This window comes from Ailuropoda melanoleuca, chromosome 2 (genome assembly GCF_002007445.2).
Source record: "Ailuropoda melanoleuca isolate Jingjing chromosome 2, ASM200744v2, whole genome shotgun sequence".
NCBI lineage: Eukaryota > Metazoa > Chordata > Mammalia > Carnivora > Ursidae > Ailuropoda > Ailuropoda melanoleuca.
The window spans coordinates 191,607,311-191,620,741 of NC_048219.1; the positions used below are offsets into that span (position 1 = coordinate 191,607,311).

Here is a 13,431-nt window from a genome sequence, read left to right on the forward strand (position 1 = left end):
GCTTCGTACCTCAATACTCAGCACTGGAGATGTTCATTTGTAGAGATCCAGGTGTATCTTCCTGTGTCTCAGGCTGATTCCGTGGATGTTCAGGATGGTCTGGTACCTATTCAACTCGACTCAAGGGACCGGCTGAAAAAGGGGTCCCCTACTCCTCCAGCATCTTAACTCCTCCGGATGTATTCTTTTCTGCTGAGAACTTTTGACCCTGACTACTCCCTTCTTTATAGAAAACGCTGCCTGCTTCCCAGAGAACACAGGGATCATCAAACTGGGGAAGCACCTTTACCTCCTCTTATTCTTTCCAATACTTTTCCTCCCCCTTTTCTTCCTCTCAGTTGGCTGAGGGGCAAAAGCATAAAAGATCCTTTAGAAGTGGCGTTGGGGAATGCGTATATAAACAGGCACAGGAGGGCACGGTTGGTAGAAGTACAAGATGGTATAATCTCTTTTCAAAAGGCAAGATAGCGATAGTTGTTACAGTGTAAAATGTACCAACCCTTTGATCTGGAAAGCTCACTTCTAGGAATATGTCTTCCAGAGCTGTTCACAAAAGTATGAACAGTTAAACGTAGAAGACTGTTCTTAGCCGCAGTATACATAAGTGAAAAGCAAACTGGGAACTAATTTAAAAATTGCAGAACGTTCATAATAACAGTACACAGATGATACCAAGGATGTGTGTTCTGATGTGGAAAATGTTCAGAAGTTGCTTAAGTAATTTTGAGCCCTTCTTTGTTGAGTAAAGAAACGTGTGCTGAGGGGCGCCTGGGTGGCACAGCGGTTAAGCGTCTGCCTTCGGCTCAGGGCGTGATCCTGGCGTTATGGGATCGAGCCCCACATCAGGCTCCTCCACTATGAGCNTCTCCCACTCCCCCTGTTTGTGTTCCCTCTCTCGCTGGCTGTCTCTATCTCTGTCAAATAAATAAATAAAATCTTTAAAAAAAAAAAAAAAAAGAAACGTGTGCTGAAAACTCGTGTAATCATGTTTTGCCAGTCCTGATACTATGTTTTCATCATTTGTCACATGGTTGGCTGAAGTTCATCCTCTAGTTCTTTGTTCAGGAAGGTTCATTCAGCTGTATTCCCAAAGTTCCCGTGAAAATATTTTTGGTTTCATACATGAACAGTGGTTAACTGACTACAGTGTTCTTAGGGCCACCTTTTTGTTTCTAAAGCCATTTTAACCAGTGTTTTCCTTCACCTGCTGTGTTGTACCTCTTTGCCAGATGGTCCACTTCCACTGACTTATTCCCTCTTTTCAACCAAGGAAGCATTAGTTCCATTTTTTGCTTGACTCATTTCCATGTATCTTCTACGAGTAGTCCCTGCTTGCCTCTCCTCATCTGGGTTTTCTAAGGATAATTTCACATTTTCTTGCAGAGGATTCTGGTTTCTTCCCTGGGTGGCCCCCAGTACGGTGAGAACAAGTTTCAATGAGTTTTTGGCAGTTACAGGCTGAGCACACTAATTCTGTGTCTCCCTCCAGGTTACCAACATTAAGAAGACACTCAAAGCCACCGCCTCCTCCTCGGCTCAGGAGATGGAGCAACAGTTGGCTGAACGGGAGTGTCCCCCTCACGCTGAGCAGAGGCAGCCCACCAAGAAGATGTCCAAAGTGAAAGGTCTGGTCTCCAGCCGCCACTAGGGCCGGCTGGGGCAGCTGGCACTCACCAGGCCTGGGTCAGGTGGGGAGGGGACACCAAGGGCCTATTTCCTCTCCTGTCTACCTTCAGTGAGTTCCAGACCTGCCCGTCCCCTCACCAGCGCCTCCCACCCTGTTGGTACTGTTTCAGAAGAACCGTTCATCCTTTCTTCACCCACTCCCTCCTCCCCCAGTTGTTCCTTCAGACTCAGGGGCTCCACTGATGCCATCCCATCAGGGTCAGACACTGCCCAGCTTCCCTCCAGGAGGTTCTTGTCTTTGTTTAAGGGCTTGTCTCCCTCCTAGTTTTTCTTTTGCTCCATGTCATTTTGTCAGGCTGGTCATAAGCCGGAGGCAGCTTTAGCCGGCCCACAGGGATGACTGCGAAGGAGGCTCCTCTCTGAGGGAGGAGGAGGCTGTGCCTTCTCCAGCCCCGTGCCCCACAGTACCCACGCTGGTGCAGGTGATCTCTAGCCAGGTATCAAATGCTGTGTTTTCCCTCTCCTGCCTTATCCCTTGTTGGCAGCTCCGATCAGGCCACGGAGGGATGTGATGCTGGGCTATGTTTACTAAACCTGCGGGTTTTCAGCCTCTTAAGCCCAGCTCCAATCTCTCGTTAGTTGGGAGCACTGGGTTGACTAACCTGTGGTATCTGCGCACCAGTGGAGGGTGCTGCGGGTCTGCTGGGTGGCAGAAGTTCCTTCCGGTTTGGTGTTCTTTGCTGGCCATGCTTCCTGCTACCCCCTGACTACTCAGACTGGTTTTCAGTGTGAAGGCCCCAGCTGCCGCCTGGGACTGTCTGCCGACAGTTGCTCTCCCGAGATCTTTTACCTCTCCCGGCGATGTCCGAGCTGGGGATGGTAGTGCCGAGGGCCCTCTGTCTGGTGAAGGACCTGCTGCTGCTTCTGTCTCTCTCTTTCCACCCCTCCTTGGCTGATGACCCAGAGCCCTCTGATGATGGCATTCTCCTGGCAAGAGAAAAGGACTTGACTAGCCTTTCTGAACTTGAACAGTTTCAGGTTATATTTTAATTTTTTTTTTTTTTTTTTTGTACAGGTTCTGATCTAATACATTTCAACATGCTTTTTTTCCCCCTCGTGTCAATATTTGTTATAAACTAATCGCCGGGGATTTTTCACCTGGTTGGAGGGCGACGTGTGTGTTTGTGTGTGTGTGTTGTTTTTTTTAAGGGGAGGTGGAGGTCCTGGACTGATTAAAGTTCAATGAGAGAAAAAGCACATTTTAGAACAAAAAATAAAAGTGTAGATTTAATGTATGTGACTGTGGAGTGCGGGGTTGTGTAGCTGGTGGATCTGGAGGGTCTGGGATTAGGGTGGTTCAGGGAAAATGTGACACTCTTTCAGTTCCATGGTTAAAAAATGGGTTTCTCCTTTTTCCAAACTGTCCAGCAGGTGTTGACTGTTGATTGAATGTCAGCAAAGTATTGTTTCCCTTTTCACCCGGTCCCTGTGCCCATCTAACCTTATGCCCAACTGAAGAGTTTAATTCCCAAAGTATGTTTCATGAAACCCCTTGACATATTCTCTGTGGAAAAGGGGTTTTGTTGTTAAATAAATTTCACACATCCTACATCCCATATCCTCATTGGAAATTCATTTTAAGTTCTCGAAAAGGCCTGGGTGAGGAAGCCGATTCCCACACTGATTTCACCACCAAATTCTTCTTGGTACTGTCTAGTAGAACACACTTGGAGGAATTTTTGGAAATATCTGTTTCTCAAAAACACCTCCCAGCTGTACTTTCTAGACCCAAAACAGGCACTCTCACTCTTGGCAAGTGGTCTTTCATCCTTATCTTTCCCACTGGGGAGCAGACTAGGAAGTGTGGCTTGACTTGTGTGAAATGTGTGACCACTTGTTGGGATGCCCCAGGGCCCTGAGGAGCCCTAGGTTCATCTTCTGTATGGTTCTGCTGCTTGCTTCCTTAGAAACACTAAGTGCTAAGTACACATTTGTGAAGTGCTCTATAGAGTGTCTTCATGTATAACAAGCAACTGAATCCATCCACTTAAACAGTCTCCTCAGGCTGTAGGGGTAAGTATTACTACAGTTCTCCTCACTTCACATATGAGAAAAGGGGACTAGAAACTCAAAGTAGCCTGATGATAAGTGGCAAACAGACTCCTAGGTCTCCTGGCTCATACATCCTGCCATCTCCTCTGTGTTACAATCTCACGTAGAGTCGACTCCCCAAGTGCTCGCTTAAGCAGCACATGTACTAAAATCAGTCTGCTCCCCAGACGGACCTTTGGTGTCCTTTTATCTGCTTGTTCCTCTGAGGGCTCATCTTGCTTTTAACTGACACCCAACACACCACAACTTCTGCTTCCCAAACCCACTTAGGCACTTAAGGAAGCAGAGGGGATGGGGGTGGGGCTCCAGGAATCGTGGGAACAGCTGGGATGTTCATTGCTCTGTTGGGTTCCCCATCTGCCATGCTCTGACGGCTGGACTTAGGTCTGAACTATGCATAGGTGTTTTATTCACAGTGTTCAGAAGTGGTGTCCTCATCAATAGGGCAACCTCTTAGGAAGGAGACACTGCAACATTAAGCAGCATTAGCTCCGTAATGATACCTCCAGCCACCTTCTTTAAGCTGTTTGCTTCCTGAAGTCTTCTGGTCTTTACTGTCTGTCCAAATGAGAGGCATTCTGGTTCCTACTTGGGTAACATTAGGGAGGTAGTCAAAGCCCCCAATGCAGGCTGTTCTTGTATTCCAGATCTGAGATGACCACCATCAGTAGGATTTCCCTCTTACCCCATACTTTTGAGTTATAGAAAATGGGATGGTGACCAAGGATTCTAAGATGATTAACATCTTGTGATATACTACATATTTGCTGCTTTCTCTGACGTGTTGGGTTGCTGGAAACCAAATCATGTTCCATTTCTTATAATTAGAGTCATTATTCTAACAGTCTGAGATTTCACTTTTTTTTTTTTTTTAAGATTTTATTTGTTTTAGAGAGAGCGAGAGAGCACAAATAGGGGGGAAGGTCAGAGGGAGAAGCAGGCTTCCCATGAGGCAGGGAGGACCCGATGTGGGACTTGATCCCGGAACTCTGGGATCATGACCTGAGCCAAAGGCAGTCGCCCAACCAACTGAGCCACCCAGGCACCCTCAAACACTTTTTTGAAATGCAGCAATTGGGGTGCCTGGGTGGCTCAGTGAGTTAAGCGTCTGCCTTCGGCTCAGGTCATGATCCTGGGGTCCAGGGATCAAGTCCCACATCAGGCTCCCTGCTCAGTGGGGAGTCTGCTTCTCCCTCTGCCCCTCTTCCCTGCTCCTTCTCTCTCGCTTGCTCGCTCACTTCCTCTCTCACAAATAAATATATGAAAAAAAATCTTTAAAAAAAAATGCAACCATTGATTGATTTTTACTGGACCTGAAGGGCTGTCATATATGTATTTGAATTTCAAGTATAGCATACTTTGATCATTCTGTGATCGTACCTGTGTCTTCCTGGGGATTTTGCATACGCCATGAGCATTTGATTGCTTCAGTAAGTCTTTTCTTGTAGTTACGCTTGAGATTTACAGATTTAAATCTATTTTTTTTAAAGGCTTTATTTATTTATATGACAGAGAGACAGCCAGCAAGAGAGGAACACGAGCAGGGTGAGTGGGAGAGGAAGAAGCAGGCTTCCCAGCAGAGCAGGGAGCTTGATGTGGGGCTTGATCCCAGAACACCGGGATCACGCCCTGAGCCAAAGGCAGATGCTTAACGACTGAGCCACCCAGGCACCCCTGAAATCTATTTTTTTATTGTAAATTTCACTTTGCATCTCCATTACATTGCTCTGAGGACATTAAACGGATCTTTTAAACTTTTGTCATTAGGCATGTTTTCTGTGACTTAACCTCAGGACAGTAAAGGTGTAGTAACTAAGTATTCATTCTAAAAAGGGAATGTTGGGGGGCGCCTGGGTGGCACAGCAGTTAAGCATCTGCCTTCGGCTCAGGGTGTGATCCCGGTGTTATGGGATCGAGCCCCACATCACTCCTCTGCTATGAGCCTGCTTCTTCCTCTCCCACTCCCCCTGCTTGTGTTCCCTCTCTCGCTGGCTGTCTTTATCTCTGTCAAATAAATAAATAAAATCTTAAAAAAAAAAAAGGGAATATTGGGTCATTTTGGGATGAGAACTGTTGTTCTTAGTTAAAACTCACAAGGAAGTAAGTGATGGAGAAGGGGAAAGATAGGGTGTAACCCAATTCTTCTTGGGGTCATTTATATCTGTCCTTAAATTGTTTTTCCCTAGCCAGACCCTAGTATCGATTCATCTTTTTTTTTTTTTAAGGTTTTATTTATTTGTCAGAGAGCACCAGCAGGAGGAGGGGCAAAGAGCCTGAGATCATGACCTGAGCTGAAGGCAGACGCTTAATCGACTAAGTTATCCAGGTTTCCCCAGAGACACCTAGTTACTTACTTTCCAGATTTTCAAGTCACAGGAAATGGGGTGAAACCATGGAGTGAATCATAGAACCTATGGAGAACATACATAAGTAAAATAGGAAGGTCACAATGGAACTCTGGCAAACACCTCCAGCTGGACTCAAAAAGAGGAGAGATGCCCCTGAAGAAATTTTATTTTTATGTATTTATCTATTTTCAAAGATCTATTAATTTGAGAGAAGCAGCAGCAGGAGGGGCAGAGGCGGGGGAGGGGGGAGAGGATCCCAAGCAGACTCCCTGCTGAGCTTGGAGCCCAATGTGGTACTCCATCCCACTACCATGAGATCATGACCTGAACCGAAATTAAGAGTTGGATGTTCAACTGACCGAGCCACCCAGGTGCCCCATAATTCTAATTTTTGCTTTCTTTTTTTAAAAAAAATTTATTAAGTAGACTCCATGCCCAACATTGGGCTTGGAATCACCCTGAGATCAAGTCTTATGCCCTACCGAGTCAGTCAGTTGCCTCTCGCCCCTAAAGAAATTTTAGAATGGGCAGAGAAACACAAGGAAAATGTGAAGAGATTGGGAACTCCTATAGCAGCTCACTGCTGCTGGAGAGGTCCCACCGCTGCAGGGTGGTGCCACTACTCGTCTGTTGTCTCTAAATGCGATGGTGGTCCTCAGAGGTGTGGGGCCATCCCATCGTCCGTCCAGAGGCAGCTCGTGCACACTGCCTACAGTCGGTCTAGTTTCACCGTCCTCTCAAAGCAGTGTACCCCATCACCCTTCACTTGGCGGATGACTATTTTCCTGCTTCGTAGTGAAAAGAACACTAGGTTTTCTCCACCTGTGGAATCATCTGCTTCCAGCCTCACCTGCTTTGTTCCTAACACAGTGGAAAAGATATCCTCCTGTGTGAGTAATTCGTCACCTGAGCCACGTCGATCTGCCTCTCCTGTCCCCAGAGTTTTGTTTTTGTTTTTTTGAAGATTTTATTTATTTATTTATTTATTTATTTGACAGAGAGAGGCAGTGAGAGAGGGAATGCAAGCAGGGGGAGTGGGAGAGGGAGAAGCAGGCTTCCCACAGAGCAGGGAGCCCAATGCGGGTCTTGATCCCAGAACGCTGGGATCATGCCCTGAGCCGAAGGCAGATGCCTAACGACTGAGCCACCCAGGTCCCCTCCCAGAGGTTTTTTTTTTTTTTTTTTTTTTTAAGATTTTATTTATTTGACAGCCAGTGAGAGAGGGAACACAAGCAGGGGGAGTGGGAGAGGAAGAATCAGGTTCCCAGTGGAGGAGCTTGATGTAGGACTGGATACCAGAATGCTGGGATCATGCCCTGAGCCGAAGGCAGACGCTTAACGACTGAGCCACCCAGATGCCCCAGAGGAGTTGAAATTTTAAGGTCATTGCTGCATAGAACCAAGCTCCCCCAGAAGGGTCTGCTGGCTTACACTCCTCCCAGCTATGCAAACCAGGGCTTCACCACAGGGTGCCTGGGTGCCCGAGCCCTGGGGGGGTCCAGAGGGTGCCCTGCTGGGGTTAAGCAGTTTTTGTGTTTGCCTTATTGTGTGGCAAGCCCTGGACTGCACTGGATGTTGCGATTGTTTTCCATTACAGCCAATCTGATTTGGGGGGAATAGTATCTCTTTGATGTTGTAGTTTGCATTTCTTTAATTACCAGTGAGGGTAAATATTTCTCAAATGGTGATTACCCCACTGCATTTCTTTTGTGACTTTCTTGTTCTTGTCCCTGACTCCTCCCCCACCAGGATCATTGTTTTAAAGATTTTAAGTACTACCTAAAAGTCACCAGCAGAGGGCAGCAGTGCATCAGGGTGCTGAGGAAATGGTGTTGGACCCTGAACCTGAACACTGTTACTTTGGACAAAGGCAGAGCCTGGGTCCTGGGTTGTTGGCATCAATGGACTCAGGGGGAACTTAGAACAGTCAAGGTGGTTAATTTCCTATTCAGATTGAGTTATTCATCTGAAATGGGTGGGTTTGGAACAAGAAGATGACTTTTGAAAGGCCAAGACTGTAGGTCCCTGAGTGGTAAATGAATTCGGTCTGGTAGGAGACATCCAGGAGCCCTTAGACAAGAGCTGTCATTGTGGCACTGTGAATCCCAGGTTGTTGCCAGAGTAAGGGTGTGTGTGCATGTGTGCGTGTGTGTGTGTGCACATATGCATGCAAATGCCCTCCCCATCCTCCAGAAAGGTAGGTGAATACATTTGCATGTATGCCAGCCTCTCTTTTGAGCTGCCTTGTTCTGTTCTCCATCTCACTGCGAAATTGAAGCAGCTTAATAGGGAGGGCCTGGTGATGATGCTGAAATTTGGAATCATGAAGGGTGCGGGACTCATGAATGCTGCCCCAGCCTCCTAACCCCCAGGAGCTAGATGGGCATCAGGGAAATATGAAACCCTGAAATCATGCAGACCTATCAGTGCACTTACATACTTTCTTTTAAAAAACATTTAATTTTGAGATAGAGATTCTACTGTATAAGTAGTTGCAAAAATAGTAGTGACCTGGTGTACCTTTCACCCAGTTCCGCCCAGTGCTAATGTCTCCTGTAACTTTGGTATACTATCTAAGCCAGGAACCGACATAGGAACAATCCAGGCCTTTTTCAGATGCCATGACCTTTACATGCGCTCGTGTGTGTGTGCAACATTGCTGAGCTATGTGAGCAGTCCTAGGCCATCATCTCTTGGAATTCTTGTTTTGTGCAAAAAGTATACCTGTATTTGTTGAAGTCACTGTTAGCAGTATTTTCTGTACTTTCAGCCGTAACATTCCTAATATACCTCCAGTTGCAAATGCGGAAAACCTGTTGGAAACTGGTTCAATTTAAAAAAAGAAGGAAAAAGGGGGAATATTGGTTCATGTAATAAAATCCAGAGGAATGACTGAACTGGCCCCCAGGTTCAGGATGTCATCATGAAATTTGCTCCATGGGGCCCTGGGAGGCTCGGTTGGTTAAGCACCTGACTCTTGGTATGGGCTCAGGTCTTGATCTCTTGGTTTTGGGCTCCACCCTTAGTGGGGAGTCTGAGATTGTTTCCCCCTCCATCTCCCTCCCCCTCTGCTCCTCCCCCTGCTTGTGCACATGTGTACATGGTCTCTCTCTCAAATAAAATCTTTTAAAAAAGGAAACTTGCTCCATTTCTCTGCAACATCCATGGCTCTGCACACTTTTGAGTTCTGGCTTTATTCTCAGGACACCTTCCCTCAAGATCAAGAGAAACTGTGGCAGTCCTAGACTTTTCATCCTCACTGTGCATCACACAGAAGTGAGGGACTGGGGGGATTTCATCACTCCCTACAGCGGTTGTAAGGTTCATTCTAATTAGACCAGCCTGGGTCAAGTGGCCATCCCTCAACCAATCACAGGGCCAAGGGAATGACGTTCAGTGATTGGCTTGTGCCTGGACTCAACCCCTCCTTGAACACCTGGAGATAGGGATATTTTACTGGTTTAATCTAAGCTTAAACTGGAGATGAGGTTATCCTACTCTGACCACATGGGAGAAGGGAGGTGTCTGAAAGGAAATTTGAGGTGGTACCACAAGAGGGAGGAGTAATAGAGGCTGGACAGCAAACCGCAGGGGTCTGCTACTTCCAGCATAGGGTGTTCCTCTCTGGTCCAATCAGCTGTGACTGGGAGGAGAGGACCGTATACTACAGGCATGTCTACCTGGATGGGGGTGCAATTCTTGCGTAAATGAGGGGACAGCTGGACTACAACAGTGGTTTTATGCCTCCGAGACGCTGTTCTGTAGGTCTCTACATGCCTCAGGACTTTAGGCTGGTTGTGACATCTCTAGCCATCCCCACTGGCCAGGGTCCTGGTGGGCCACCTAGGAGACGCTATGGTTGAGACAGGGTCTTGTGTTTCAGCTGCATATGCTAGGAAGTGCATAGGAGGTATTTAGATAGGACCCTCCACCCCCACCCTATCCACACGGCCTTCACTGGCTGCCCCTTGTGTCTTCAGGCTGTCCAGTACAGACCTCACTTTCCTGCTGTACTCTTCCCTACCCCCACTATGAAGTCCACCCAATCCAAATGGGCACAGAGGTCTTCAGAGAGACTTTTCTGTGGCTAGGTGGCTTCTCTTGCCTCTCAATATCCAGGCTTATGGAAAAGCTCCGCATTTCCCAAAGTGTGCTGTTTGTGCCATGGTGTTATGTGACATATGTGTCAATTTTTAACATTCCTTTTTATTTATTTTAATATTTCTTTATTTGGGGTAGAGTGCATGCGTGCAGGGGGCAGAGGCAGAGGGAGAGAGTCTTAATCAGACTCTGTGCTCAGTGTGAGCCCATGCATTACTCGATCTCATGATCCTGAGATCATGACCCCGGCCAAAACCAAGAGCTGTCACTCAACTGCACCACTCCAACATTCCTTTTTAAATAATCTTTTTACTTAAAAAAAAATCTTTACTTAAAACTCTTTTGAAATAGAGATACAGAAAAATACACGAAACAAAGGTAGAGCTTAATGAGGTATTATAAGGCAAACGCCCCAAATGCTCTTGTAACCCTGGAGGCGGAATGTTGCAGCCACCCCAGAAGCACCTCCATGTTCCCCATCCAAATCGCAGTAGTGTCATCCCCACCCCACGCCCAGAGTAACCACTACCTAGTTTTTATAGTAATCACTTCTTTGTGTTTCATTATATTTTCCACATCCAAGTGTGCATCTCTAGAAACTATGGTTCAGTCTTGCCTACTTTTTTTTTTTTAAGATTAATTTATTAGAGAGAGTGAGAGCGAGCGCACGAGTGGGAGCGGCAGAGAGAGAAGGAGAGACAATCTCAAGCAGAGTCCACGCTGGCTGCGTGCAGGCCTCACACAGGGCTTGATCTCATGACCCTGAGCCAAAACCAAGAGTCAGAGGCTTAACCGGCTGTGCCAGCCAGGCACCCCAGTCTTGCCCGCTTTTAAAAATATATCTTTACCTCTCTCTAACCTTCAGAGTCTCCTCTCATCCCTTTTCTTTCCTGTCATTTTATCTGTTGAAGAATCCAGGCCCTTGGCCTGTAGCGGTTCCTACAGTCTGGGTTTGTTTGCTGCCCGGTCATGGGACAGTTCCATACGCTCCGCTGCCCTTTGTATTTGCTGCTCATTGTCAGCTGATCTAGAAGCTTGATCAGACTCAGCTTCTGTCTTTTGGCCAAGACTCTAGGTGGTGATGTGTTCCTTCACCAGGGGCCATGTAATGTCAGGCTGCCTCTCCCTTTGTGGTGTTTGTAGCTATGGATGCTCAGTGCCTAGATTGATTAATTCACTGGGGGTCCAAGAGGGTGACATATATTGTTTTCATTGTGCTATGATTCACATTTTATTGCATATTAATTTCGTCATTCCACACAATTTATAAGTAAATAGGCTTTGAGAAAATGTCTTGAGAGTGTTAAGCAGATGATTGCATCGTTGATGCGACTGTTCCAGTGTTCTACAGGACGCAATGAAAAGAACCACAGCTGCCACCACTGCCAAATGATGACATTTTAATTCCATCATTTCTTTTTCATTTATTTGCTGGATTTCTTTGTAAACAGATGCTTCCTCTCATCTACCATGAGGTTACCCAGTGGTATAGCTCATGCAGAAGAGGCAGGATAAATGCTTCCTTTATTCCCTGTATTTATCAGTTTGCAAAATAATAAGCTGCTTCCTTATTACGTCCTGCAGGTGACCAGTTCATTTGTTCAGTATCATCATGCACTCAAGGATTTAAATAAATTCGACGAGTTTCAATTTGTTGCAATTATTATGATGCTCAAGGCTCAAATTGTCCTGTCTTGGCCAGTGGGAACCCCTGTGGGTTGGTTTCTGTGTTCTTTTGACAGCATGCTAGGCTACATGTAGCATACCCACGGTGGCTTGTGTGCCGTCATTTATGTCAGGATGCTCCAGACACCTTTTGTACATTTTCTCCTCCGACCTGCTGTCAGTCATTTCTCCACACAGCCCTGACTTGTAGTGGGAAATGGCGTTTTTGTGGCCACAGTGTGGACTCCAGGGATGCTCACTGCTATGAACTCGTCCTTGTTTCCAGGCCTTTTCAATGGACGGAGCTATTAGACATAGAATGATAGATTAAATACCTCATAAGTTCATACTGTTTTTCCAATTAAATTTCAGGACTATAGATTTTTTTATTTAATCTTTTAAAAAATTACAGCTGTCTCTTCTTTCTTCCACACTGAGAATCCTGATTTTTAGGACACAGGGGACGATAGTTAAAATAGCTCATAATTACTCATTTGTTTTAGGCAACATTACGCACACAACAGGGAATATCAATACTAATGCTGCTACCACCAGAATGATAACTGAGAAGAGTTTAAAAGTTCCTGTGTGCACTCCAGCAGGACATAGACTAAAATTGGAATGATACAGAGAAGATTAACGTGGCCCCTACACAAGGGTGAAACACAAATTCGTTTGCACCCCAATGTTTGTAGCTGTTCTATCTACATCAATAGAGCCTATGGCCTACATATACCATCTTCTCTGCCTTTTAAACATCATATAGTTTGGGTTTTACAAGTAACTATGTATTTAATGCTCTCTGCTATCTCTTATGTAACTAGTAATTTTGGCAGTCTGAGTCTTGTTCTCTAGTAAATTCTTCAGGAAGCGCTCATGGGAACAATATTCCCTGAGTTCTTGTACATTGATAACAGTTTGTACCTTTTATACTTGAAAGTCAGTTTTCTTGAATATAAAATCCTTGGCTCACACTTTTGCCTTAGATAGCTCACACCATTTTCTTCTGATACAAAGAAGTGCTGTTGAAAAGTCTGATGATAATCTAATTTTCTTTCCCTTGTAAGTCACTTGTTCTTTTTCACTTTGATGATTAAAGGATTCCTCCTCTCTTAATATCCAGTAAATTTACTAAAATATGTCTTGGTGTTGCACATTCTGAGTCAGTTTTCTCAAGCACATTGTATTCTTTTTTAATCTGTGGGCACCAGTTATTACTCTATTGTGTCTCAGCTTCCAAAACCAACTTCACTGTCTGCTCTGTGGTCATGAAGCTGGGCCCCACAGTTGTTTCTCCTTTGAGAGCTGGCCCAGTGTTAAACTTCGTCTGCAGAGGGTGCTGTGGGGGCACTGGAGGAGGAAGGAGTTTCTCTTCTTGACTCAAGGGTGCCTCATGCACCAGGCTTATGCAGCACCTGCCGTGTGGAGCTCTTAGCTCCAGCAGAGCCTGGCGGTCAGCGGCCCAGGACACTACCCGTGGAAAGCTCCCCTTGGCATTCCCTTGGGTGGTTTCAGCTTCAGCAAACTTCTCCGCCATCCAGTGAGTCACAGCTGTGTCCCTTTCCAAGGTCTTGGCATC

General features: G+C 46.0%; 1 protein-coding gene and 1 non-coding gene across 11 annotated transcripts in view; both read left to right on the forward strand.

Annotated features, from left to right (window-relative positions):
* Positions 1–3,242, forward strand: part of COPS7B (COP9 signalosome subunit 7B) — a 29,731-nt gene extending 26,489 nt beyond the window's left edge. For all 10 annotated transcript variants that reach the window (XM_011222646.3, XM_034655392.1, XM_011222645.3 and 7 more), the window contains one exon: positions 1,490–3,242. In XM_011222646.3, the coding sequence (XP_011220948.1) occupies positions 1,490–1,648 (159 nt within the window). In that variant the 3' untranslated portion in view covers positions 1,649–3,242. The remainder of the gene's footprint in view (positions 1–1,489) is intronic.
* A 9,198-nt stretch (positions 3,243–12,440) lies between these two features.
* LOC117801248 lies at positions 12,441–12,545 on the forward strand. Its single transcript, XR_004623773.1, has one exon. It is a non-coding gene; the product is annotated as a U6 spliceosomal RNA (small nuclear RNA).
* The last annotated feature ends 886 nt before the right edge of the window (positions 12,546–13,431 follow it).